The sequence below is a fragment of the Oryza sativa genome, chromosome 7 (genome assembly GCF_034140825.1).
Source record: "Oryza sativa Japonica Group chromosome 7, ASM3414082v1".
In the NCBI taxonomy this organism is placed as follows: domain Eukaryota; kingdom Viridiplantae; phylum Streptophyta; class Magnoliopsida; order Poales; family Poaceae; genus Oryza; species Oryza sativa.
Genome location: NC_089041.1, coordinates 27,360,711 through 27,386,660, shown reverse-complemented (window position 1 = coordinate 27,386,660; position 25,950 = coordinate 27,360,711). Strand labels below are relative to the sequence as shown.

Here is a 25,950-nt window from a genome sequence, read left to right as displayed (position 1 = left end):
AGCAAGAGTGCTTTGACGCCGATTAGGTGCGATGATGATGTGTTGGTCGGAGTTCAACAGCTGCTTGGGTGTAGGGTTGAGAATTTCCCGATCACTTACCTCGGTCTTCCACTCTCCCTGAGAAGACCGACGAAGGCGGAAGTGCAACCGATTTTGGATCGGCTGTCCAAAAAAGTGGCCGGCTGGAAGCCCAAACTGCTCTCTCCCGACGGCCGACTGCGCCTGATCAAATCGGTGCTGACCGCGCTGCCAGTTCATTTCATGTCTGTGCTTGTGCTGCCAAAATGGGCAATCAAAGAGTTTAACAAGAAATGCCGAGCGTTCCTGTGGAAAGGGCAAGAGGAGGTTAATGGCGGCCACTGCCTAGTGGCTTGGGATATCGTCTGCAGCCCGAAGGAGTGCGGGGGATTGGGAGTTAAAAATCTGGAATTATTTGGCCAAGCGATGCGAATGAAATGGCTCGCTAGACGATTGGAGCAAAGAGGAAGGCCGTGGACTCTGATAAACTCAGTACCGACAAACGACATCACCGGTCTGTTCCAATCAGTGGCGTCGTTTCAGGTAGGGGACGGTAAAGATACGGACTTTTGGAGGGCGAACTGGTTGCCGAGGGGCTGCATCTCTGTCTCCTCACCTTTGCTCTTCACACACCTGGGCAGAACGAAGCTGACTGTGGCGGAGGCGCTCTCGCAGAATCGCTGGGTGCGCGACATTCGAGGGAGTTTCTCTGCGCTGGCCTTATCGGAATATTTTCGTTTGTGGGATGAGATTCAGGAGGTACAGCTGCAAGAGGATGCCCAAGACTCTACCAGTTGGAAGCTCACTCCTAACAGAGTTTTCTGCACAGCCTCTGTGTATGAGATGTTCTTCGCGGCACGGGTGCGATCTCAATGTGCGGAATTGATCTGGCAAGCTAGGGGCCCGTCTAGACTTAAGTTCTTCATGTGGCTAATCACCAAGGGCAGGTGCTTGACGGCAGACAATTTGCAAAAAAGAGGATGGCCGCATGAAGATGGTTGTGTCCTTTGCAATGGCGATCAGGAGAGCTGCGATCATTTGTTGCTGGGTTGCCCTTTCACTAATAGGATCTGGGGTCTGCTGAGAACGTGGCTAGGAACTCCTTTCCCCCTGCCTGGCGATGACGACTAGGAGTTCGCGGACTGGTGGATTAAAGTCAGACTCTGTTTTCAGACGGGCTACAGGGGCGCTTTTGACTCCCTTTGTATCCTCATCTGCTGGTTCGTGTGGCGAGAACGAAACCTCAGGATCTTTGAACAAAAGGCGAGAACGGCAGCGGAGCTCTTCAGTGATATTAAGGATGAAGTTGCAGTGTGGAGGGAGACCAACATTTTGAGAGAAGTCGGCTAAAGAGCCCGTCGGTGGCGGATTGTTTTGTTTTCCTTTCTTTTCGGTTTCTCTCGACTGTTTAATGTCGATTTGTAAATGTTTTCAAACCCTTCCTTCAAATCTTAATACAATTTGGGCGGCCTGCCTTGGGCCGTCCCGGCTAAAAAAAAAATTGATAAAGATGTGACTGCCTCAGAGGTTATATGTGTCAATTATGATATATTGGGGCAAATTATGAAGAACGATCGATGTGGTGATGAAGGTCGAAGGAGCAAAATGGAGGAGCACATGGGGGGAATTGTTGTCAGTGATGACAAAGAAGCCATTGATGATGAAGAATTTGTTGTGGACAATACACTTCCATAAAGTAGACACCGTGATGGTTCTATATACAGGGACATGGACTGGTGGAAAAGGGATTATCATATTGCGGACTGTAATGAGAGTAAGCTATCAATATCTCTTTCCCTATTTTTATTTTTATATTATTATTACTATTATCATAGAGCGCAGGAAGGCTTAGCCGCATGACAGGGGGGATAGGCATTTAGAAATGAAGTACTATAGTCTAGAAGGCTGGTAAAGGAAAGAATATACCTGGTTTGCTATAGAGGTAGTCTGCCCTTGAGTCCTATTTTAATGATTACTTACCCTATAGGTCTTCAAGCATCTTTGTAGCTTCTCTCTTTGTTGGTTTTGTAGGCTTAATACTGGCTTTTCTGAACTTACATCCCTTCTAGTTGTGGTTTGGTTTGTTACAGTAGCTACAATGCATTAGGACTCCATGTTTGGACATCTTGATTTTCCCTGCACCTCATGAGGTTTCCTTTTCAATGACCTTCTGGGTCCACCTGCCCTTTTGTCATAGAAAGGCGGGTTTCTAGGAGGCCCATTAGTCTTATCACATTCATTGGAATCTCTAATGTGGAACAATCCTATTGCCATATGCTTGCGGGTGATACTAGGAGTCTTATCCCATTGAAAGGATAGAGGTTGCTCTCTTCCCTTACTGTTCTGCTGTGATACTAGAGGGTATTGAGTTGTGAGTTGTGACACCAATGGACTGGAAATCATCCCAGTCAGCTCCTAGCACACTGATCTCATCTAAATAGATAGAACGTATTGTGTATTATATGCTTTGGGACGAAATATGCCATACAATTTGTGCCGATATCCCCTTCAATCCTCATTAGCCCCATGCTCAATGCTTTCATTGGAAGCAACTGATATGCATTTTGAGGCAATTCTTTCTTTTGGGTGTTCCTGAAGAAGAATTTTTCAGGTGGGGAGCACAATTCCTAGTAAAAAGAACATAGGTTGTTTCTACTTTGTACATGAAAGGGAAAATTTTCCAATAAGGCCATATAATCATCAAATAGCTCATGCATATGCTTTTCAAATGCAAGTATTTGTTCACTGCATTAATTTCCAGTTAGAAACCTACATTATTACTTTATTTTTTGTGAAGCTCGGTTGGAGGCAATGATGCATTCAAATCCCACAAATTGTATCATTCGTGATGGAATTTGCATGACACATTCTCCTGGTAGCATGCTGCAACTTTTATCATTAAAGTTGGCTAAACTTCCAGTGGATGGTGGCTTAGTAGAGTTGTACGGATACATAGCAGTGCGAGTTTATCTGGATCCATTGCTTAATTATATCGTCAATTTTAGCAGGGATGATCCCATCGTTGTGGAGCAGGTACACATCCAGACTTATCTACAATTATTTCAAGGAATAAGTCTACCTAACACCCCTTAGTATTGATGTTTGTCCGCTTAGCCCCTTCAAGTATAAAACCACCTTAGGGCAGTTTGGTGGTGGTTTTGTCCACATGGCTTGTTAGGTTGATGCTGCCATGTGGGCAAAACCACCCAAGAGAATCATTGGTAGATCAAGAGAAGAGGGGGGGGGGGGGGGCAAATACCCAATGGATGTAAATGTTCTATGAACCCATTTACCAAAATAAAATTATCTCTAGAAGCATAAGACGTTTTGGCCTCTCCATTCCTCGTCTAGATTTACCAACATCCATATGAGTTTGGACACTTGTATGAAGCACATACATTGATTCATGCATAAATCTATTCAAAATGTCGGAAGTATTTCCAAAAAAATGTCTTCTGCTAAATTGATTTTTGGTTGCTGCTTAGTACACTACTCAAATTGATTTTTTTTTTGTTCATAGGCATACGAAGATGCATAGCATTATTGATCCCATCACTAGATAAGTCTTCTCTTTCATTTTATACAGGCTTATGTTTATTTGGGATTTGAAACAAATCAAATGAACAATGGATTCCAAAATCCCCTCGCTGTCACCATTATGCACTTTGTAACCATTTTGTTCGATGCGTGAGATCTTGGTTATCAGTTGTAAAATGGTCCTTTTACGTAAATGTTTTTACAAGTGAAACACCATAAGGGAAGCATCTAGCTTTAGATATTTCTTACTTTTATATGAAAAGCAACTAATACAATAATTTTGTATGGTTCGCTCATCAACATGGCAGGCCCTAAGCGAGGGATAGACATGATGGACTATGCTCTAATTGAATATGACATGAGGATCAAGATAGGCGAACAAGAAAAATGTGACGTACAGCTGATCGATGGTGCATCATTGATAGGCCCTGCAGGCCTATGGAATGACTCATATACATTTCGCATCCCTGGCGATTACGGTGCAGTTGACATAACTTTATCACGTCTTCGTTGGGCAGCTGAGGCAACTGTGGAGGTTGTCATATCAGAAGTGCAAACCAGTTTCGATTTGTTGCTCGGTTGTATAACAAGTGGCTTGGATAAGGAAATCCGGCTATTTGATGGTACCATCACTGAGCCACGTGGGTTAAAGAGGTCGGTGGTTGCTGTAAGGATGAGATCTTTGATAGAGTTAAATTTCAAAGTAGGCGCACTGTCATCCAGTTTGGACCATTGCTGTTCCTTCAAGCCAAAATACCATGGGCATGATACTCGAGAATTAAAGACTGCTTTTGCGTTAATCTCAGTGAAGGTGACTTGGTCGAATTTGTTTTAATGAGTGGGGGGCAGGAGTTAATAAAAATTGGGACAACTGCTTGTTTGACCCTCTTTTGAAGTCCAACTGTCAATTTGTCCCTATTTTTTCAGGTTTGCTTATTCGACCATGCTTTTTAAAATCGTAGTTGCTGTCTGCTGTCTGACCCTGTTTTCTCTCCACCGTTCGGGTTTCATTTAGGAAAAAGAAATGCCTTAATGGGATATGGGCCTAATAGGACGAGCATCTCGTGTCGCTCCGCCGGCCGACGAGTCCACTCTCATCCATGGACAATGGCGAGAGGTACCCCGCTCTTTCCCTCCTCCGCAGTTGCTTCTTCCATCTATTTTTCTGGGCATGGGTTGCACTGGCTGGACATCTACTCATTGGGGATGCACCGCTGGTGTTTGATTAAATGCCTGAATCCACCTCGTTGCTATTTATCAGGGAATGCAAAGTTGACATGTGCATTCTCCACCTCCATGACTGTCGAGTTGAATCGGTGGGCATCAACTGTATTATTGCTGCCAAAACAGAGGAGAGAGAGGTACTACATTTTAATACTCCTTTATCTCTGAATCATATGCTGGAGAGAGAGAGAGAGAGAGCTGGTAATACATTTCACCCATATAGGGGCTCCGTTCTAACTGCTTCCATGAATTTGCAATCTTTGAACTATGTGGTGGAATTCAATTATACATAGATATGATTTTAATGAGGACATTGAACTTGTTTATTAGACAAAATTATTGGTACAACCTACATATTACATTCAGGTGGCAGTGCTGATGCCTTGTACCCACTCACGGCCCATCAGCTCTTTTGCTCTGGCCACAAGAGTGGAAAGTGTTGTGCGATGCTCCATTAGTCCTACGTCACCGGAGAACAACCTGTAGTTTTCTAACCTTGTCGATGTGTTCTCTACCATTGATAGGCATTTGTGGAAATCATTTGCGTAGCGAGAATCGAACTCCATCAAGTTTATGGCGTGTTGAACAATCACCCTCCTGATGCCGGGACAATCAGCACTGGGTCTCATATGTGCATTAAGGGCACTAACAAGCCTCTTTACAAATTTCTTCTTAATCTGACTATGCTCTAATTCTTGGGCAAAGTCATCAGGAATGATTTTACATATATGTGAACTAAAGCCAATAAGGACCTCTAGTTCTGCTCCTTCTGCATCCATTATTCCTTTTAGCACCTGCATTGGAAATAGTTATGCCATTTGAGCTGATAAACCATGATTGCTAAATACATTATTTGACATACTTCAGCTACATTTGCAACTTCAGTTCATGGTCATCCAGGAACCAGGATGCTTCCAACAGTACACTTAGATGTGCAATATTTCTTGTAAGTTGCAGTGTTCAAATTAGTCAATTACATGGCATGAACTAAAATACGCGATTAATATTAAGAGCACCGATGTGTATGCATGTCAGCATTTCTAAACAAAATTTGGTAATTGCAAATCAGATTTCTCTAACAATTTATGGGGAAAAAAGAGTAAAGATTACAAACACGCAAATGTTAAGTTACCATATCCACCTCCAATAGTGCACTTGTAACATGAATTAGCAGTTTTCTCAAAAACAAAACGGAAGGAAGAAAGAAGAATTGGCGGCACTCACCTCTTGCAGGGTGTAAGACAGTTCCTTCAGGTCTGAGTTGCTGAGCTCAGACCAAGCATGCTCACACATACTCCCCAGCAGACTCACTGCTGTATATTTGTACTTGTCATAACGGATCATAGCTGTAAGTTCCTCAATGAACACAAACCCTGGTTCCCTTAACATAAGCAAACAGTTATTGGCACTCTCCATTGCCAGCATTGCAAGTGCTTGACCAGTGATTTTTCGTAGCAAGTGACTAGAAACTTGGCTGAGAAATGCACGCATCAAACCACTGATAATCACTGGGCAATGCCCAATGTCCTCACTAGCATTTCTATCCATGGCAAGGTTTTTAATGATTTCTGCTGCCAGCTCCCTCAGTTCACGGCCACCCACACTATCATTCAAGATCTCTGCAAGATTGTTCAATACGAAGGAATGTTCCAAGATCTGTTGTCGCAGAGTTACACCGAACTTCCCTTTAGTGCTTGCAAGTGTTCTCAGCACCCTCAGTGACAAACCTGCTAGCATGATTTGATGTTCTTCGTTGATACTTGTAATATAATTTCTGTAGCTTGTAAAATCTATCATCTTTGAGATGAGGCCTGTAGCTCTGCTGATTTCCATGCAGTTTCCAGTATCAAAGTTAGCAAGCCTCTCAAGGATTAGCAATCCCTGTACAGGAAGGAAATCTTGGTCCGTGGATGGCTCCTCGTCTGGAATTGACCAGAATTTGGTGATCCGCTTCCAACATCTGGCCATATGTAAGTTCAGTTCATCTATATTAAACGGTTCATCCACAGGAGTCAGACAGTTTATGACCATCTGTTTCCAGTACTTAAGCACTGTGGATTTCTGTTCATCCATGCCAACATGCTTAATTGGTAAGTCTTCTTCTCTTGCCTCTTGGCTATCAATGAACAAAAAATGGTCCCTTATTTTCAGTTGGTGATCGGTGTCCAGTAGTGATGCTACTATCTGTATTGCTCCAGGGATAGCAACGACTCGGAGGCTACCAGCTAGCTCGGCAGTGACCTTCGCGGCAAACAATCTAACATCTGCATCGCCATCACTCGTCCAGCCCAACATATTGAACAACGAGGCCACCGTCTTCGTGGAACTGGTGAGTTTTGGGATCATTTTAGTCCTTAAGTGCTCCTTTTTCAGAAAGCTATGCAGCATCTGAACCCCATAGAGCTTCTTCTTGGTTGAGTCTGAGTTCAGAGAATCCATGGCAAAGGTGATGAGGTTGATCTTCTTTGGAGCAAGTACAGACCCTCCCATGCATTTCTCAAAGGCATATGCGTAGTATAAATTGGCATATTTCACTCCCAGCTGACCTCTGAATCCTCCACGGATGATGAGGGATCTCTTTGGGATGAAGGAAAAGACCTCCAGCATGCAGGCCACAATGTAGAGAATTCCTTGCCCAATCACCATACAGTAGAAGATGTTTAGAGATGGCTTTAGGTTTTGCACGGCATCCTGCTCGGCACTAACACCATCTGCAATATAGTTCTGCGGTACAAGGCGTTGCAGTGCCAGCAGAACGCGCACAACAGCTACTGGAATCTGGAAGTTGCCCAATGACACAACCAGAAAAGCATAGACTTGGAACACCACCATTATAAGTCGACCGTAGAACCCATTGAAAGTGAATACTAGCATCACTATTGCAGCAAACATGCAAAAGTTTAGAATAACCTGACGCCAAGCTAACTGTTTTCTGCTCACAACACTGTCTACTAGTTTTACGATACATGGGAACCGCAGCCTGCTGATTGTCGGTAGGAGGACAAACAAAAATAGCACTATGTACAATGTCCATCTGGTCCTTGAGTGTTTTAAAATTACTTCCTGATTTTCAACATCATAAACTGGTTGTGGTATACATGGACCCAGCAATATGATTGAAAGTAATGGGCTCCACAGTGATATGGCATGGCGTAGCGGATTGCTTAGTAGTTTTAGAGCTCTTGGAGACAGCATTTGTCCAATTGCAACTAGCATTGCCATAACCACAATTAAAGGCACCAATACGCTTCCACCACGAAGGAAATAATAGTTTTTCAGGATCACCAGCACGGTGGAAAAGTATACCATCACAGTCAGCAGACCATTCCAGCCAAGACGCCTAAAAGCTCCTCTAGTGCTGAAAAACAGTTGGTAATCCAGTCTGTTTTCGCGGCTAAACATCCTGATGTATGAGTTGTGCCATTGTCAAATAAAAGAACTTAGCGTATGATAATGTATAAACATAAGAGCATGATGTATATAAATCAGAATGGTTTTCACTATTTTGTCTAAAGGGAAAGTCATAAATTATCTTGGTGTAAGTTGAAAGTGAAAGTTTAACATGTGCAAAGTTCTTTTTTTCCCCTAAAAGGCCTTAGTTGTTGCTCTGACTTTTGAACAATTTGTCAGAATGGCAATGGATGCATATGCATGGTTTGTAGTATCTGTTTAGTAGGGGAAATAAAAGTAAAACATTATAAGAAGTTTCTCTTTTGTCCAAGATTGGTTAGTTTCTCAATTACTGTAGATATATAATATCCACATGATTGTACTCAACTATTTCCTGCTACATATGGCTAAAGATCATGGCCATCTACATGATCTGAGTGTTAGTTATACTTTACTAGCCAGATGCCCAGAAGCAAATCTGATCATATATATTTTGACAATTATCAGAGTCATATATAAACTACCTCTGTTTCTTAAATATCGTTAACTTTTACTATGGTGCTTCATCTTATTAAAAAAATATAAATGTTATGTATTTTGTTATTGTGACTTTTTATCATCAAAGAAACTATAATGACTCGTACTTTTGAATATTTATACTAAATTTTAAAATAAAATAAATTATCAAACATTATGAGAAAAAAATCAACGATATCAAACACTAAGGTGCTGTATATACCGTGCGGCTTCGAGGAAGACGATGACCGTGGCGAACCAGAAATCGTCGTCAGGGCGGAGCACGGTGGGGTAGCCGCCGAGGAGGACGACGGTGGCCCAGGTGAAGGCCAGCGTGCCGAGCGCGTTGCCCACCCTTTCCGTCATCGCAACGACGTGCACGAAGCGATTCAGCCGCTTCTCCGGCGCGGCGGCCGCCTTGTTGTTGCCGCCTTCGCCGCCATGCGATGATTTGACTTGCACTCCGCCGTGCTCCTCCTCGCCGGTGGCCACCTTGGCCTTCGCCATGGCTGCGTACGTACGTTACTACACCCGCGACACCGTACGTCACGGCCCCAGCTGGGGCTAGAAATCCTCGACGATTTAATTTATAACGCAACGCGTGCGTACTTGCGCGATATCGATCGATCATGGTTGCCAAGAAGAAACAAAAGCAACGCGTCCGTACGCCATCTGTATGGGATTCGCCGGCCGGCCGGCAAAGGGAGAGGAAGGGAAGCGCCGGCAAAAATTTAGAAAGACCAATAGGAATATAGGATAGGAGGAGTTCAGTACAAAGATGAACATCATCATTGGTTAATTGTTGCAGAGCAATATTGCCAGAGACATTAGCATGGTCCAAACCATGCACTTCCAGTTCCAACTAAAACGAATGATTAAGACCTGTTTGGTATACCTCCCGGCGCCTGCTTTGAGGATGATGCGGAGCTTTATACTCGTAAAGTCGTAATCTAATTTCTAAGAGCGGAGCATGCAACAGCTCCACTCTACCCTTCACAGTGCACCACCGTGGCGGGTTGCTTCACCCCTACACATAGGTTGTGTGATGTTGTTGAGGAGAGAGGATGTGGGCCCTCGTTCCTTCGCTGAGGCTTTCGTCCCTTAACAAGGATGCAAGGAACTCGCTTGAAAAGGCTGAAACAAACGCTTCAAAAAGCTGAAACAAACACATGTGCAGAGCTCGGATTCTGAAAAAGTTGAAACAAAGCCGGGGGAGGAGGATGCCATGCCGAGCTCGGATTCTTCCGCCGCCGCCAGAGCTCCATGTCCGGCGGCGCCACCCCGCGCCGGGCGAGGTCCGAGCGGCGCCGTCAAGCTCTAGGCCAGATCCACGCCTGGCAAGGTTCGGGCGGCGCCGTCGAGCTCCGGTGGAGGCTAAGGAGGGCGCCGCCGCTGGTGAGGAGGGCGGGGCGAGGACGCGCCGCCGCCGTTTGTTCGCTAGGCCCCGAGGATGCCGCTCGCCCGACGCCAGATCCGTCGTCGAGACACTGCCGGGGGTGGAGGGGCCCGGTGAGCCCTCGCGCCGCCGCAGCCCTCCGCGCCCTCGTCACTGGCCAGAAGTGGAGGGGCCGGTGAGATCTCGCGCCGCCGCCACCGAACTTGTCGCCATCTCCCGCCCCGCGCTCTGCCCCGCTTCTCCAAGTTCGTCGCCGTCCTTCGCCGGAGGAGAGGAGAGCCGTCGCCGGTGGAGGGAGGAGGGGAGCCGGCGCTGGCGGAGAGAGGAGGGGAGAGAGCCGGCGTGACCGGAGAATTTTCAGAATTTGCCATCGAATACGCACGGTTTTCAGGATATACCATCTAATTCGCACTACTTTCAGAATACGCCATTGGGACGTGAATTTTCTTCATTCTACGCCACTCCATCCGCCCCTCGGTCCTCGTCGTCGTCCGTCCGTTTGCCGCCGCCTGCGTCCCCGTCCATCCGCCGGTGCCGCCGCGTTCCTGTCCATCCGCCAGCGCCGCGCACCCACGTCCCCGTCCGTCCGCCGGCACCTCTGACGACAGCTGCATCAGTCCCCGTCCATCCGCCGCCGCAGCGACGGCCTGCTCAACGCGGCCACTGCGAGCGAACACCCGACACGCCGCCTGGACAAAATCGCCCTAGTTGAGGAGCTCGTGGTGGAGGTCGTCGTCGAGTAGGTCGAGGAGGCCGACACAGCCATCACTGGTGGAGAAGTGCTTTTTAGTCCCGGTTCGTAACCCCCCTATAGTCCCGGTTTTCAAACCGGGACTATCAATCCGGGACTAAAGATCGCTATCTTTAGTCCCGGGTGAAAAAACCGGGACTAAAGATCGATCTTTAGTCCCGGTTGATGACACCAACCGGGACTAAAGATAGCGATCTTTAGTCCCGGTTGGTGTCATCAACCGGGACTAAAGAGAGGGTAGCGGCAGTCCATCAGCTAGTCCTTTTTTCTTTTTTATTTTCTCCCGAATCGAGGGTATGCATATCATCAAATCAAACCCCAAATCCACATCACAACTCCACAGCACGATTCACAGATTCACCACAAATTCATTCACAATATCCATTCACATATTCATTCACAACATCACAAATATATTCACAATATTGATTCAAAGGTTCATTGACAACATCGAGTCACATACTCATTCACAACATCACAGATTCATTCACAATATCGATTCATAGATTCATTCACAGATCAAAACATCCAAACCACAAATTAAAAAAAATAAAAAAAAAATTGACTCACCGGCCGGCCTACCATCCCGCCGCCGGCCGGCCACCCATCTCGCCGCTTCCCCTCCGGCCGGATCTGGGGGAGGGGAGGGCAAGGCCGCCGGCGACCGGCCTCCATCCCGCCGGCCCGCGCCGGGCCGCCGCCGGCCGTCCTCCATCCCGCCGCTTCCCCTCTGGCCGGATCTGGAGGAGGGGAGGGCGAGGCTGCCGGCGACCGGCCTCCATCCCGCCGGCCCACGCTGGGCCGCCGCCGCCCGTCCTCCATCCCGCTGGCCCGCGCCCGGCCGCAATCCTGCCGCCGCCGGCCGGCCGCCTCCAGCCCCAGCCCACGCCTGGCCCGCGCACGGCCGCCTCCATCCCGCCACCGCCGGCCGGCCGCCGCCAGCCCGCGCCCGTCCGCCTCCATCCCGCCACCGCCGGCCGGCCGCCGCCAGCCCGCGCCCGTCCCCCATCCCGCCGCCGTCGGCTGCCTCTGCAAGAGGAAGAGGGGGAGGGGAGGAGGAGAGGGGGTGAGAGAAGAGGAAGGGGAGAGGATGAAGATAAGGAAGGAGAAGAAAAGGAGATAAGGATGGGAGATAGAGAGAGAGAGGGGCTACGCATGCGCTTGTGCGTGGGCTGGTGCGTACGCTTTATTCCCGGTTGATATTATCAACCGGGAGTAAAGATCCCTGGGATCTTTAGTCCCGGTTGGTAACACCAACCGGGACTAAAGATCCTATCTTTAGTCCCGGTTGGTGTTATCAACCGGGACTAAAGATATCGGGGGGCCTGACAAGGCCTGACAGATTTAGAACCGGGACTAAAGATCATTTTTAGTCCCGGTTGGTAACACCAACCGAGACTAAAGATCAAATATTCCCGCTGTAGCCACCAACCGGGACTAAAGATCATCTTTAGTCCCGGTTTTTAGTGGAACCGAGACTATTGTGGATTTCGGGCGACCGACCAAAGATGGTTTCTCCACCAGTGCATCTTCCCCGTGGAGGCGCGATGGTGCTCCTCGGCGAGACGCGCGAGATTCGGTGAAGAGGGGTAGTGGGCAATGGCGGGGCGGGCGGACGGGGACGCGGGCGGCGCCGACGGAAGGATGCGAGCGGCGTCGCCGTACGGGATCAACTTCCCGACTCACATGCCCGCGCTGCCTTACCTGAGCCCCCGAGAACCTGCTTGTCTGCGCCAACTTCGCCTCCGCCGGCGTCAGCATCCTCAATGACACCGGCATCCAATTCGTATGCCCCCGCGCGCATCATCGTCATCATCCCAGTACTGGCTCATCATCTTGAGCGATCACTAAATCATCCTCAACCTGATTACCATTTGGTTGGATGGATCGAACGTACAGGACATGCATCGGATCGATCAATCACGAACCTGTTGGGGCTCAAACAGCTGGCGATGCGTCTTGAGTTGGAAGAAGAGGTAGGCGATGAGCATGACGATGCTGCAGGCACACGACAGGTCGAGGGCGGCGTCGCCGGAGACGATGGCGTGCTCGCCGGAGGTGACGCATACCTGAGCATGAGCGACAGCGAGTGGCAGAGGACGCCGAGCATGACGAGGGCGGTGGCACGTGGGTGGCGCCGGCGGACGGACAAGAACGCGGCGGTGCCGGCGGTTGGACGGGGCGCAGGTGGCGGCAGACGGACGGACGACGAGGAGGACTGACGTCGGCGGACGGAGTGGCGTAGAATGAAGAAAATTCGCGTCCCAATGGCATATTCTGAAAGTAGTGCGAATTAGATGGCATATCCTGAAAACCGTGCGTATTCGATGGCAAATTCTGAAAATTCTCGCGTGACCGTGAGGGAGGAGAAGTTGAGGGATTTGGGTAAAGTAGTATGGGTGGAGATTTATATTCTTCTCTCAATTTTAGGGTGGTTACTGTAAAATTTGGACTTCTTTGTAAATTGATAAACACATGAGGGCTGAAATGGAAATTTACAGGGGCTGAAACGAAAAAGTAAGTCACTAATGAGGCTATTTGCACTATGGGAATAAAAAACTTGGATCCGGGTCTTCATCCTATGTGGAATGAGATGAGGGAACGCTGCACTGTGAGAGGCCTAAGGATTGGAGGCGCTTCGATACGAAATACATGACTCTCACTACTCATTAGTTACTACTCCTCACTCCGTCCCATAATATAAGGTATTTTGACTTTTTGCTTGCACTGTTTGACCATTCGTCTGATTAAAAAAAATTAGAATTATTATTTATTTTATTTGTGACTTACTTTATTATCCAATGTACTTTAAGCACAACTTTTGGTTTTTTATATTTACATAGATTTTTGAATAAGACAAGTGATAAATAGTAAAAGAACACACTAGGCTTGTAGAGCGTGAGATGGGCTGTCACAGTATATAGGCCCAATGGGCCGTGCGCGCGTGTCCCCTTCCCCTTGGTCCATCGAGCTCGGCTGGTCGGGTAGGGCGCGCACCGGCGACGACAAGCTCGCGCCACGACGCCGCGCCGCCGGCTAGTTCCACTCCCATTCATGGCCGCCCGACAGTGAAAGGTATCCCACTCTTTCGCTCTGGCTGCTTCCTCCGTTCTCTTCTTTTTTCTGGGCGTTGTGCAGCATGCTCTCGACGAAGATCTACATACTCGCTAGGGCTGCACATCAGATGTTCGGTTAAATGCCTGAACCCCACATTGTTGCTATCTGTCACCAGGGAATGCAATGTCAACATGTACCTGCAAAAATGCTTCACCTTTATGGCTTTCAAGCAGAATGGATGGGCATCAACAACTGTGTTATCAATGCCAAAAAACAGAGGAGAAAAGGTACGTTCTAAAACTCCTTTGTCCAATCACCAAAAAGATAGAGGCATAGAGCTGCTACAGTTCGGTCCTCGAGGGGCTCAGTTCAACTTGCTTTTCTTACAATCTTCGTACTGTATACATTGTGGGAGTTTAATTGTATCATACATATGGTTTTCTTGAGGAAATTGAGCATGTTTATTGAAAGTATTAAGACTCTTAGTCCAGCTACATTACATATATCTCAGTTGACACTGCTGCTGATGCCCCTTACCCATTCACGACCCATCAGCTCTTTTGCTCTGGCCACAAGAGCGGAAAGTGGTGTGTTGTGCTCCATGAGTCCTGTGTCTCCTGAAAACAACTTGTAGTTTTCAGATCTCGAGGGCGTACGTTCTACCATTGATAGTGTTTCCACCATCCAGCATTTGTGGAAATCATTTGCATAGCGAGAATTGAACTCCATCAAGTATATGGCATGCTGAACAATTACCCTCCTGATGCCAGGACAATGGGCACTGGGTCTCATATGTGCATTAAGCACATCGACAAGCCTCTTTACGAATTTTTCCTTAATTTGACCATGCTCTACTTCTCGGGCAAAGTCTTCAGGAATGACTTTACATATTTGTGAACTAAGGCCAATAAAGACCTCTAGTTCTGCCCCTTCTGCATCCATTGTTCGTTCCAGCACCTGTTTAGCGACACCATGTTTAGTGGAAATAGCGACGCCATGTGAGCCAACAAAATCATGATTAGTAAAAACATTATTCAACAAACTTCAGCTACATTATCACCTATTTAGTTTGGTCACCCAGGACGTTTCCGACAGTATACTTAGTTTTCCAATGTACAATAGTTTTTGCATGTTGTTGGGTTCAAATAATCAATATCATGACATGAGCTTACAATGCTATCAATATTAAGAGCACATATGTGTATGCTTTGAGAAACAATGTGCAAACTGCAGGTCGGTTCTCCCTAACAATTTATGAAAAAGTACAGATAGCAAGTACATGAAAATAGTAGTTATAGTATGCACCCCCAGTATTGCACTTGATACTTCAATTAGTAGTTTTTGTCTCTAGTCTATCAAAAAAAGACAGAAGAATTTGCAGCTCACCTCTCGTAAGATGTAAGACAGTTCCTTCAGGTCTGAGTTGCTGAGCTCAGGCTGAGCATGCTCGCACATATTCCACAGCAGGCTTGCTGCTGTACATTTGTACCTGTTATCATGGATCATAGTTGTAAGTTCTCTAATGAACACATACCCTGGTTCCATTAACATAACCAAACAGTTATCTGTACTCTCCATTGCCAGAATTGCCAGTGCTTGACCAGCATTTTTCCGTAGCAAGTGATTACAGTTTCTACTTGAGGATGGATCTTGGCTGAGAAATTCACGCATCAAACTACTGATGATCACTCGGATGTGCCCGATGTCCTCACTAGTGTTTCTATCCATGGCAAGGTTCTTCAGGATTTCTGCTGCCAACTGCTTCAAATCATGGCTGCTCCCATTGTCATCCATGATCTCTGCAAGATTGCTCAATATGAAGGTATGTTCCAAAATCTGTTGCCGCAGAGTTACACCTAACTTCCCTTCAGCACTTGCAAGTCTTCTCAGCACCCTAAGTGACAAACTTGCCAGCATTATTTGGTGGGCTTCACTAGTACTTGTCATATGATTTCTGTAGCTTATAAAATCTATCATCTTTGAGATGAGGCCTGTTGTTCTGCTGATTTCCATGCAGTTTCCAGGATCAAAGTTAGCAAGCCTCTGAAGAATTAGCAGTCCTTGTATGGGGAGGAAATCTTGGTCCGTGGATGGCTCCTCCTCTGGAACTGACCAGCGTTTTGTGATCTGCTTCCACCATCTGAGCAAACGTGAGTTCCGTTGATGCGTGTTAGATGGCTCATCCACCGGAATAAAAAAATATATTGCCATCTGTTTCAAGTACTTAAGCACAGGGGAGTTCTGTTCAGCCATGCCAACTTGCTGAATTGGTGAGTCTTCTCTTCCCACTTGGCTATCAATTAACAGAAAATGATCCCTTATTCTCTGTTGGTGATCAGTGTCCAGAAGTGAGGCTACAAGCTGTGTTGCCCCAGGGATTTGAACAACTCGGAGGCTACCAGCAAGCTCGGCAGTGACCTTTGCGGCGAAGAATCTGATTTCTTCATCCCCGTCACTTGTCCAGCCCAGCATATCGAACAACAAAGCTACCGTCTTCTTGGCATTTGTGAGTTTTGTGATTGTTTTAGTCCTTAGCTGCTCCTTTTTGAGAAATCTGTGCAGCATCTGAACCCCATAGAGCTTATTCCTGGATGAGTCTGAGTTGAGGGAATCCATGGCAAATGTGATGAGGCTGATCTTCTTTGGAGCAAGCACAGCCCCTCCCATGCATTTCTCAAAGGCATATGCATAGTACAAATTGACATATTCCACTCCCATCTGACCTCCAAATCCGCTACGGCGGATGAGGTATCTCCGAGGGATGAATGAAAATACCTCCAGTAAGCAGGCCACAATGTAGAGAATCCCTTGTGCAAGCACCATCCCGTAGAAGATGTTTAGTGACGGCTCGAGGTTTTTCTCGCTATCATGCTCACCATTCTTGTCATCTACCAAGTATTTATGCGGTTTCTGCGGTACAAGGCGTAGCAGTGCGAGGACGACACGCACAACAGCTGCTGGAATCTGGAAGTTGCCAAATGACACCACCACTAGAGCACAAAGCTGGTACACGATCATCGCATATGGACCGAGCTCACTGAAAATGAATACCAGCATCACAATCGCAGCAAGCATGCACAAGTTTAGAATGATTTGACGCCAAACTGACTGTTTGGTGTTGGGAAAACTGTCTGCTAGTTTTCTGATGCATGGGAGCCGCAGCCTGCTGATTGTCGCTAAGAGGACAAACAAAGATAGTACTAGGTACATTATCCATTGGGTCTCTGAGTTTGTCGAAATGAATGGTCCGGGATAGAAGTCGTAGCTTGGCACAGTAATGCACGGACCGATCAATAGGATCGCAAGTAATGGGCTCCACAGCGATATAGCATGTCGTAGCGGATCGCAAAGTAGTTTTAGAGCTGCTGGAGACAGCAACTGACCCAATGCAAGTAGCATCGCCATATCCACAAGTAAAGCCACCAATACATTACCACCAATGGAAGCGAGAGAGCGTGACAGGATCACCAGCACAACGGAAAAATATACCGCCACAGTCAGCAACCCGCTCCAGCCAAGAAGTCTAAAAGCTCCTCTAGTACTGAAAAATAACTGGTAATCTAGCCTGTTATCGCGGCTAAACATCCTGCAGTGTAAGTAAAAAGGATAGTGTATGATAACCCGTAAACCAAATATTTTTCTCCACATAGATGCAAATTGGAAGCATATATTAACTCTGGTGTAAAGTGAAAATATTGAATCCCACATCACTACATGGATGACCAAGCTCAGCTAATTTGTGCTATAACATTGTATTTCTCCAATTTGTACTCTCCTTTCTTTCTTCCTCCCCAGACCCCAGTTCCTTCTTTCTTTTTTGCACTCTCTCTTTTTCTTTTTGCTGGAATTCCTTTTTCTCTCTTCATTTCAATTCGCTGTATTTTTAACCCTCCATTAATATAATGGCAATAAGGTAGAGTTTCTTTACCTTTTTGCGTCAAAAAAAATTGAATCGTCTTCGTGCAAAGTAAAAAACTATGATGTGTGAACAAGACCTTATCATTGCTATCTATCCTACCAAACTTTCATAGCTTTGGAGGTTTCCTCTCAATAAAACACGACCAAAATTTGGGAAGACTTCAATGTAAACACTAACTCACAATACTTATCAAACTTTGGTATATATTCCTGCTGAAAAAACGACTGAAGAAAACTGATCATAACTCATAATAGGTACCTGGCAGCTTCGAGGAAGACCATGGTGGTGGCGAACCAGAAATCATCCTCAGGACGGAGCACGGTTGGGTAGCCTCCTAGCAGGACAACGGTTGCCCAGGTGAAGGCCAGCGTCCCCAGGGCGTTGCCCATCCTCTCGATCACTGCAAGGATGTGAACGAAGCAGTTCAGCTGCTTTTCCGGCGCAGCTAGCTGCTTCTGCCGCCGGCCGCCGCCGCCTTGAGCCGGCATTTGGACGCGGTGCTCTCCGCCGGTGATGTCCGCCGCCACCGCCATTGATTGATTTGATCGAATTCTGGATACCTTGGCACACACACATGACCCAACTCAAGCGGGAGAATCAACTAATGTACTTATATCACCAGGCCGCATGTACTTGTCAGAAATTAATACTTCCTGTTATCTGGACAAGCATCCGATTATACTCCCTCTGTCCCATTTTAAGTGTAACCATAAGTTTCCACACTTAACTTTGATCGTCCGTCTTATTTAATTTTTTATAATTAGTTTTTTTTCTGATATGATAAAATATGAATTGTATTTTACTCGTGACTTATGTTTTTAATTTTTTTAAAAAAAATTTCAAATAAAACGGACGATTAAAGTTGAGCGCGAAAAACCATAGCTGCACTTAAAATGGGACGGAGGGAGCACTTTTTAAGACTTCAGCTTTCTTATGTCTGTCAGTAATTAAGCTCGAAAGTATGGTTTCATGCTCCTCTTTTTCTTTGTTTTTGTGTGTGTGTCCGCGTCTTAATTTAATCCAAAAGTGCAAACTTTGCCAAAGTTATGGCATGATCACGCCGGAGTTTTGGATGATAATATATTAATAAGGTATCCAATGCTGAAAGCAAAAAGGGAGTAAGAAGGCATTGGATCTGTTCCAGTGAGTTAGTGACAGAGAGAACACGCACATTTTTTATCTTAAGCACTAAAGGTGACTAAGTGAGGACTGAGGAGGGTATACCTAATTTTGATTCATCAAATGTTTTTCTAGCACAAATGACAGTGTGACTCACACTTACACTGCTACCTTTTTAATATCAAGTTTCAAAGGCTGGGATATGCTAACTTTATAATAAAGCCCAAACATACCAGGTTCAAAAAAAATGAAATAATGATATGCAATTTTCTATGTGTTCGAGAAAAAAAAAAGAGAAATATTATTACTGTTGAGTAGTTTTTTTTTTAAAAAGGCCAATCAGACTTAACTGACATTATATTAATAGAGGGTGTGTTTAGTTCCTGAAAAAAGTTGAAAGTTTGAAGACAGTTAAGAGTTTGGAAAAAAAGTTAGAAGTTTATGTATGTAGGAAAGTTTTTGATATGATATGATGTGATGAAAAGCTAAGAATAGGGGGGAAACTAAACACGGCCAGAAGGGAGTTTAAGTACATTAGCCAAAAGCTAAAAAGGAGAAAGTATATACACTTCTGACAACAAATAGGCTTGCACCTCAGTCCTTTCTCATGGCAATAATCTCGCAACAGCCCAACTTATCTTGTATGCGATTGACTATCTGGTACTGTTGCTTCTTGAGATTGTTGGATTGTTACTTCCTAGTACGACGTATCGAATTCTTACTTACAAAGACACATGCCTAGACCACATCACGAGACAATAACAAAGTGAACAACGTATACTAAATTTCAGAATATAGTGCGTATGTTTTAACCAAAATTTTCAGAATATCTTAAGACCATAATACTACAAATACTCCATCGTTGTTCGTAATGTCGACCGTTGCCGGCCCACATAACAGGGACTCTATATCTTCTTCTTCTAGCCTCCTCTCTTCTCTATCTCTCCACCTATCCCCTCTCTTCCTCGTGATCTCTAGGCCAACGCTCAAGAAGAGGGGCAGCGATTAGCGAGAGAGGAACAAGGCGACACCGGCAGGAAATAAGTAAGGTGACAATGACATCTCATGTCTACGGGCGTGGAAGAAGGAGGATCGAGACACAGATCATACGCGTGGCGTGCTTGGACTAGTCTCCTGCTTCACCACCGCGCTCCTCCACAGCATCCTCTGCCCTTCCCATGGCTGTTGATGGCCTCATTGCAGTCGGATCTAGGGTCATGCCGGCCACTTTGCCCATGGGCGGTGCGTCCTGCTTTGGCTGGTTGGTAAGGGGAAGGGTAGGGTAGATCCAGCAAAGAGGCGGAGGAGAGGAGGTGGCGGCGCAGACCTGGAGCGTGTGACGAGGACGAGGAGGCACCAAATCATCTCACAATCTGATTCGCCACGCTAGATCCAACCATCTCATGGCCGTTGAAACCTCCTCCACCACCCCTAACCTTCCCACAGTCTGATTCGCCATACGCGACCTCTTTGTTGCCGGATGCACTGTACCCGCTCTCCCCATGGCTGGATTACGCACGTGGTTTGCTTGGACTTGCTCGACCGGCAACTGGCGGCTCAGTGGCATTCTCCTTCGGCTCTAGCGGCGCGCTTCCGATGGAGCACATTTCACCAGCACACGCTTGCCCTAGAGCTTCTTGTGGGTGGTGCAGGAGAGAGAGATTGGGGAGGAGAGTGGTGGAGGAGGAAGAAAAGAAAAATGTGGCCCCCACATATACTCCCTCTATTTCAAAATATTTGACACCGTTGACTTTTTAGTACGTGTTTGACCATTCATCTTATTCAAAAAATTTAAGTAATTATTTATTCTTTTCATATCATTTGATTCATTGTTAAATATACTTTCATGTACACATATAGTTTTACATATTTCATAATTTTTTTTGAATAAGACGAACAGTCAAACATGTGTTAAAAAGTCAACGGTGTCAAACATTTTAAAACGGAGGGAGTATTTTTTTAATTTCTTTGGTGACTAGACTGCTACATCAACCACAATCAACCTAAACAAAGGTCGAGGGAGTCATTTTGCACTAGATATACCCAGTTTTACAGGCGAGGGATGCGATTCGAAAAAGAGCGAAGACAAGGGAAGTAAAATACACTTATTCCTATATCAGGAGATCACACTGGACTTGTAGAGCCCGAGATGGGGTGGGGTGGGGGAGAAAGAGAGAGAAGCCTAGCTAGAGCGAGAGGGCCGGAACCCGGCCGGCAGCAACGGCCCACGGCGCGCACCGGCGGCGAGAAGCTCGCGAGCGCCACGACGCCGACCGACGCCGACGAGCCCGCTCCCATCCATGGCCGTCCGACAGTGAAAGGTACGCCGCTCCGGCCTTCCCTCCTCCCGCATGTTGCTTCCTCCCATCTCTTGTCGATCTTCTGGACGTGAGCAGTGGGCTGCATGCGCTCGACGGAGATCTACCCGCCGGAGCTGCACATCAGCTGTTTGGTTAAATGCCTAGCCCACAGTGTTGCAATCTATCGTCAGGAAATGCAATGCTAACACGTAGTTAGAAAATGCTTCACCTTCATGGCTGTTAAGTTGAATGGATAGGCATCATCAACTGTACTATTGCTGCCAATACAAGCCAAAGGTACGTTTTGAACTCCTTGGTCACTCTATCACCCTAGAGATAGAGCTGCTACATTTGGGCTCTCGAGAGGCTCAGTTATGCATGCTTCTGTTACAATATTCGAACTGTGTACATTGTGATAGTTTAACTGTATTACACATATCATTCTCGTGAGGAAATCGAGCCTGTTCATTGACGGTCAGACTTTTATTCCCTTAGTACAACCAACATATTTGTTAGGTGACACTGCTGATGCCCCGTACCCATTCACGACCCATCAGCTCTTTTGCTCTGGCCACAAGAGCAGTAAGTGGTGTGTTGTGCTCCATGAGTCCTGTGTCGCCTGAAAGCAACCTGTAGTTTTCAGCCCTCGAGGGTGTACGTTCCACCATTGATAGTGCTTCCACCATCCAGCACTTGTGGAAATCATTTGCATAGCGAGAATTGAATTCCATCAAGTATATGGCATGCTGAACAATCACCCTCCTGATTCTGGGACAATGAACACTGGGTTTCATATGTGCATTAAGCACTTCGACAAGCCTCTTTATGAATTTTTCCTTAATTTGACCATGCTCTACTTCTCGGGCAAAGTCTTCAGGAATGACTTGACATATTTGTGAACTAAGGCCAATAAGGACCTCTAGTTCTGCCCCTTCTGCATCCATTATTCCTTCCAGCACCTGTATAGTGCATATAGCGACAACATGTCAGCCAACAAAACCATGATTAGTTAAAACATTATTCAACAAAATTCAGCTACATCATCTCCTATTTAGTTTGGTTGCCAGGGATGTTTCCGATAGTATACTTAGTTGTCCAATGTACAATAGTTTTTGCACATTGCTGGGTTCAAATTAGTCAATTTCACGACATGAGCTTACAATGCTATCAATATTAAGAGCACAGATGTGTATGCTTGTCAATATTTGAAAAACAATGTGGAAACTGCAGGTCGGTTCTCCCTAACAATTTATGAAAAGTATAGATAGCAAGTACATGAAAATAGTAATTACACTACCCACCTCCAGTAGTCCAGTATTGCAATTGACACTTAAATTAGCAGTTTTTCTATCTCTAGTCTATCAAAAAAAGACAGAAGAATTTGTAGCTCACCTCTCGTAAGATGTAAGACAATTCCTTAAGGTCTGAGTTGCTGAGCTCAGATTGAGCATGCTCGCACATATTCCACAACAGGCTTGCTGCTATACATTTGAACCTGTCATCCTGCATCATAGTTGTAAGTTGTCTAATGAACACATACCCTTGTTCCATTAACATTACCAAACAGTTATCTCTACTTTCCATTGCCAGCATTGCCAGTGCTTGACCGGCATTTTTCCATAGCAAGTGATTAGAATTTGTACTTGAGGATGGATCTTGGCTGAGAAATGCACGCATCAAACTGCTGATGATCACTCGGATGTGCCCAATGTCTGCACTAGTGTTTCTATCCATGGCAAGGTTTTTCAGGATTTCTGCTGCCAGCTGCTTCAGTTCATGGCTGTTCCCATTGTCATCCATGATCTCTGCAAGGTTGCTCAATATGAAGGTATGTTCCAAAATCTGTTGTCGCAGAGTTACACCTAACTTCCCTTCAGTACTTGCAAGTCTTCTCAGGACCCTAAGTGACAAACTTGCGAGCATTATTTGGTGGGCTTCATTAGTACTTATCATATGATTTCTGTAGCTTGTAAAATCTATCATCTTTGAGATGAGGCCTGTTCTGCTGATTTCCATGCAGTTTCCAAGATCAAAGTTAGCAAGCCTCTCAAGAATAATCAGTCCTTGTACTGGGAGGAAATCTTGGTCCGTGGATGGCTCCTCCTCTGGAACTGACCAGCATTTTGTGATCTGCTTCCAGCATCTGACCATACAAGAGTTTTGTTCATCCACGTTAGATGGCTCGTCCACCGGTATCAAACAATATATTACCATCTGTTTCAAGTACTTAAGTACTGGGGAGTTCTGTTGGCCCATGCCATCTTGCTGAATTGGTGAGTCTTCTCTTCCCACTTGGCTATCAATGAACAGAAAATGATCCCTTGTTGTCTGTTGGTGATCAGTGTCCAGAAGTGAGGCTACAAGCTGCGTTGTCCCAGGGATTTGAACAACTCGGAGGCTACCAGCAAGCTCGGCAGTGACCTTTGCAGCGAATAATCTGATTTCTGAATCCCTATCGCTTGTCCAGTCCAGCATATCGAACAATGAGGCTACTGTCTTGGTGTCATTGGTGAGTTTTGTAATTGTTTTGGTCCTTAACTGCTCCATTTTGAGTAATTTATGCAGCATCTGAACCCCATAGAGCTTCTTCCTGGATGAGTCTGAGTTGAGGGAATCCATGGCAAATGTGATAAGGCTGATCTTCTTTGGAGCAAGCACAGCCCCTTCCATGCATTTCTCAAAGGCATATGCATAGTACAAATTGACATTTTCCACTCCCATCTGGCCTCCCAATCCGCCATGGCGGATGAGGTATTTCCGAGGGATGAATGAAAATACCTCCAGCAAGCAGGCCACAATGTAAAGTATCCCTTGCCCCAGCACCATCCCATAGAATATGATTAGAGATGCCTTGAGGTTTTTGCTGTCATTATCATCTTTTTTCTCGCAATCCGGCTTGACTTCCTTTTTTGGTTCGTCCTTTTGATGTAGAATACCTGCCAATGCGAGGACGACACGCACAGTTGCTGCTGGAATCTGGAAGTTGCCAAATGACAGCAACAGTAAAACAGAAACGTCGTATACGATTGAAAGTGGTAGCTCGTCACTGAAAGTGAATACCAGCATCACTATCGCTGCAAGCATACACATGTTTAGAATAACTTGACGCCAAGGTAACAGTTTTCTGCCTAGAACATTGCCAACTAGTTTTACTATACACGGGAACCGGAGCCTGCTGATTGTTGGTAAGAGGACAAAGAAACATAGTACTAGGTACAAGTACAATAATGTCCGGCTGGTCTTTGTGTTTTTGGAACCACGATCTCGTTGTACTCGTATACACACACCCAGCAATAGGATTGCAAATAATGGGCTCCAGAGCGAAATGGCACGGCGAAGCGGATTGCATAGTAGTTTCAGAGCTGTTGGAGACAACATCATGCCAGTTGCAACTAACTGTGCCATACCGACAATGACTACAGGTAAAGGCACCGAGAAAGAATCATCACCACGTTTTGATGAAAGCATCAGCATGGCGGAAAAGTATACTATCACAATCAGCAGACCGTTCCAACCAAGAAGTCTAAAAGCCCCTCTGCTACGAAAAAACAGCTGGTAATCAAGCCTGTTATCGCGGGTAAACATCCTGAAATATGTGCAGTACCATTGTTAATTAAAAAGGGAAGGCGTATAATGATCCGTAAAAATATAAGACGGATGTATATACGTGGTCATACTAGTAGTATTCTACTATTGTAGATGTGTAAAGTGCATTTTAGCTATCAGAAAGATATAGCTATCAATTAGGTGGACCATATTATCTTAACTATATATCATCTTAAGAAGGAATAAATTCATCTGAGGTCCCTTAACTTGTCAACGAATCCGATTTTCGTCCCTCAACCGAAAAACCAGACACAACGGGGTCCCTCAACTATCAAAACTGATGCAGATTAAGTCTCTCGGCGGTTTTGAGGGCGGTTTTGGCTGACGTAGCGCCTACGCGGCTAATTTGACTCGGTCATCATCTGACGTGGTATTGACGTGGCGCTTACGTGGCAATTCGACCCAGAAAAATAATAAAATCTGGATCGAATTGCCACGTAGGCGCCACATCAATGCCACGTCGTATGAAGACCGAGTCAAATTAGCCACCTAGGCGCCACGTCAGCCAAAACCACCCTCAAAACCGCCAAGGGACCTAATCTGCACCGGTTTTGATAATTGAGTGACCCGTTGTATCTGGTTTTCCGGTTGAGAGATGAAAATCGGATTCGTTGACAAGTTAAGGGACCTCGATGAACTTATTCCTCTTAAGAATCCATGCCAAACAAATTGGGCCACAAGAAACATTATAGACAAAACTATCCATCTAAGCCAAATATAATTATGAGAGAATCTATTCTATACCACTAAGTTTGTTCGAGTTTAACAATTTGCCATCAATATTATCTATTTCTATAATATATCGGCGACTTTATCTATTATTCTACAATTTACCATTCGGCTGGACCTTCTTTTAGAAAATACCCAAAATAACCTTAGAGACATACAAGATTAACAATTGATTTACATTAGAAGTTTCAAAAAAACATATAAAAATTTTTATGTGACCTCCTTACACAACATGAAAGTTTGTATACAAGTTTCAAGTTTTTCTGGTATATTCTTTTTTCGAAAAAATATCTTTTATGTGGTATATGAGAGAGAATTTGCTTATACAAGAGATAATAGCAAAAAATATCTTATATAGTGTATGCAAGATGATTTATATTAAAAACCA

At 45.5% G+C, this 25,950-nt stretch overlaps 5 protein-coding genes, 1 long non-coding RNA gene and 1 pseudogene across 10 annotated transcripts; 3 read left to right on the top strand and 4 right to left on the bottom strand.

The window, feature by feature from the left end:
* The first annotated feature begins 2,821 nt into the window (after window positions 1–2,821).
* Window positions 2,822–5,668, top strand: LOC112939686 (uncharacterized). Its single transcript, XM_026027216.2, has 5 exons — window positions 2,822–3,051; window positions 3,842–4,482; window positions 4,571–4,672; window positions 4,817–4,916; window positions 5,304–5,668. Exons 1-2 carry the CDS (start codon window positions 2,830–2,832, stop codon window positions 4,388–4,390), a joined length of 771 nt encoding a protein of 256 aa, XP_025883001.2. The 5' UTR covers window positions 2,822–2,829; the 3' UTR covers window positions 4,391–4,482; window positions 4,571–4,672; window positions 4,817–4,916; window positions 5,304–5,668.
* Window positions 4,998–7,286, bottom strand: LOC4344121 (uncharacterized). Its single transcript, XM_015790588.3, has 2 exons — window positions 6,004–7,286; window positions 4,998–5,573 (listed from the first exon to the last, which is right to left on the bottom strand). The coding sequence occupies exons 1-2, from the start codon at window positions 7,267–7,269 to the stop codon at window positions 5,142–5,144; spliced, it is 1,698 nt and encodes a 565-aa protein (XP_015646074.2). The 5' UTR covers window positions 7,270–7,286; the 3' UTR covers window positions 4,998–5,141.
* A 666-nt stretch (window positions 7,287–7,952) lies between these two features.
* LOC136357464 (uncharacterized) lies at window positions 7,953–10,453 on the bottom strand. Its single transcript, XM_066312728.1, has 3 exons — window positions 8,909–10,453; window positions 8,086–8,182; window positions 7,953–7,988 (listed from the first exon to the last, which is right to left on the bottom strand). The coding sequence occupies exons 1-3, from the start codon at window positions 9,190–9,192 to the stop codon at window positions 7,953–7,955; spliced, it is 417 nt and encodes a 138-aa protein (XP_066168825.1). The 5' UTR covers window positions 9,193–10,453.
* LOC107277981 (uncharacterized) lies at window positions 9,648–10,495 on the top strand (annotated as a pseudogene).
* Window positions 10,496–13,792: 3,297 nt separating this feature from the next.
* LOC136357519 (uncharacterized) lies at window positions 13,793–18,783 on the top strand. 5 transcript variants are annotated; one of them, XR_010742849.1, is made up of 6 exons: window positions 13,793–13,907; window positions 14,065–14,176; window positions 15,297–15,399; window positions 15,507–15,711; window positions 15,907–16,159; window positions 16,229–16,502. It is a non-coding gene; the product is annotated as an uncharacterized lncRNA (long non-coding RNA). The 5 variants fall into 5 exon arrangements; XR_010742848.1 differs by adding an exon at window positions 18,063–18,783 and having other exon boundaries at window positions 14,065–15,711; window positions 16,229–16,395; XR_010742851.1 differs by lacking the exon at window positions 15,297–15,399 and having other exon boundaries at window positions 15,474–15,711.
* LOC112936080 (uncharacterized) lies at window positions 14,229–18,341 on the bottom strand. The gene is made up of 3 exons (XM_026027240.2): window positions 18,067–18,341; window positions 15,276–17,475; window positions 14,229–14,846 (listed from the first exon to the last, which is right to left on the bottom strand). Exons 1-3 carry the CDS (start codon window positions 18,339–18,341, stop codon window positions 14,397–14,399), a joined length of 2,925 nt encoding a protein of 974 aa, XP_025883025.2. The 3' UTR covers window positions 14,229–14,396.
* A 2,956-nt stretch (window positions 18,784–21,739) lies between the features above and the next one.
* LOC107276134 (uncharacterized) lies at window positions 21,740–25,032 on the bottom strand. Its single transcript, XM_026027214.2, has 2 exons — window positions 22,620–25,032; window positions 21,740–22,186 (listed from the first exon to the last, which is right to left on the bottom strand). Exons 1-2 carry the CDS (start codon window positions 24,810–24,812, stop codon window positions 21,740–21,742), a joined length of 2,640 nt encoding a protein of 879 aa, XP_025882999.2. The 5' UTR covers window positions 24,813–25,032.
* Between the last annotated feature and the right edge of the window lie 918 nt (window positions 25,033–25,950).

Bases quoted from the DNA above. Each gene is read 5' to 3' on its own strand.
- LOC136357464 (XM_066312728.1), bottom strand. From the start codon at position 9,192: ATGGCGAAGGCCAAGGTGGCCACCGGCGAGGAGGAGCACGGCGGAGTG. The intron at 8,183-8,908 runs GTATATACAGCA...CTCATACATCAG, and splicing joins GTCTTCCTCGAAGCCGCACG to GATGTTTAGCCGCGAAAACA. The intron at 7,989-8,085 runs GTATACTTTTCC...TGGCAATGCTAG, and splicing joins ATGGTCTGCTGACTGTGATG to TTGCAATTGGACAAATGCTG.
- LOC112939686 (XM_026027216.2), top strand. From the start codon at position 2,830: ATGATGCATTCAAATCCCACAAATTGTATCATTCGTGATGGAATTTGC. The intron at 3,052-3,841 runs GTACACATCCAG...ATAATTTTGTAT, and splicing joins ATCCCATCGTTGTGGAGCAG to GGTTCGCTCATCAACATGGC.
- LOC107276134 (XM_026027214.2), bottom strand. From the start codon at position 24,812: ATGTTTACCCGCGATAACAGGCTTGATTACCAGCTGTTTTTTCGTAGC. The intron at 22,187-22,619 runs GTGAGCTACAAA...TGCACTATACAG, and splicing joins TGTCTTACATCTTACGAGAG to GTGCTGGAAGGAATAATGGA.
- LOC4344121 (XM_015790588.3), bottom strand. From the start codon at position 7,269: ATGGGAGGGTCTGTACTTGCTCCAAAGAAGATCAACCTCATCACCTTT. The intron at 5,574-6,003 runs GTGAGTGCCGCC...TTTCCAATGCAG, and splicing joins TGTCTTACACCCTGCAAGAG to GTGCTAAAAGGAATAATGGA.
- LOC112936080 (XM_026027240.2), bottom strand. From the start codon at position 18,341: ATGGCGGTGGCGGCGGACATCACCGGCGGAGAGCACCGCGTCCAAATG. The intron at 17,476-18,066 runs GTACCTATTATG...CTTACACTGCAG, and splicing joins GTCTTCCTCGAAGCTGCCAG to GATGTTTAGCCGCGATAACA. The intron at 14,847-15,275 runs GTGAGCTGCAAA...GTCGCTAAACAG, and splicing joins TGTCTTACATCTTACGAGAG to GTGCTGGAACGAACAATGGA.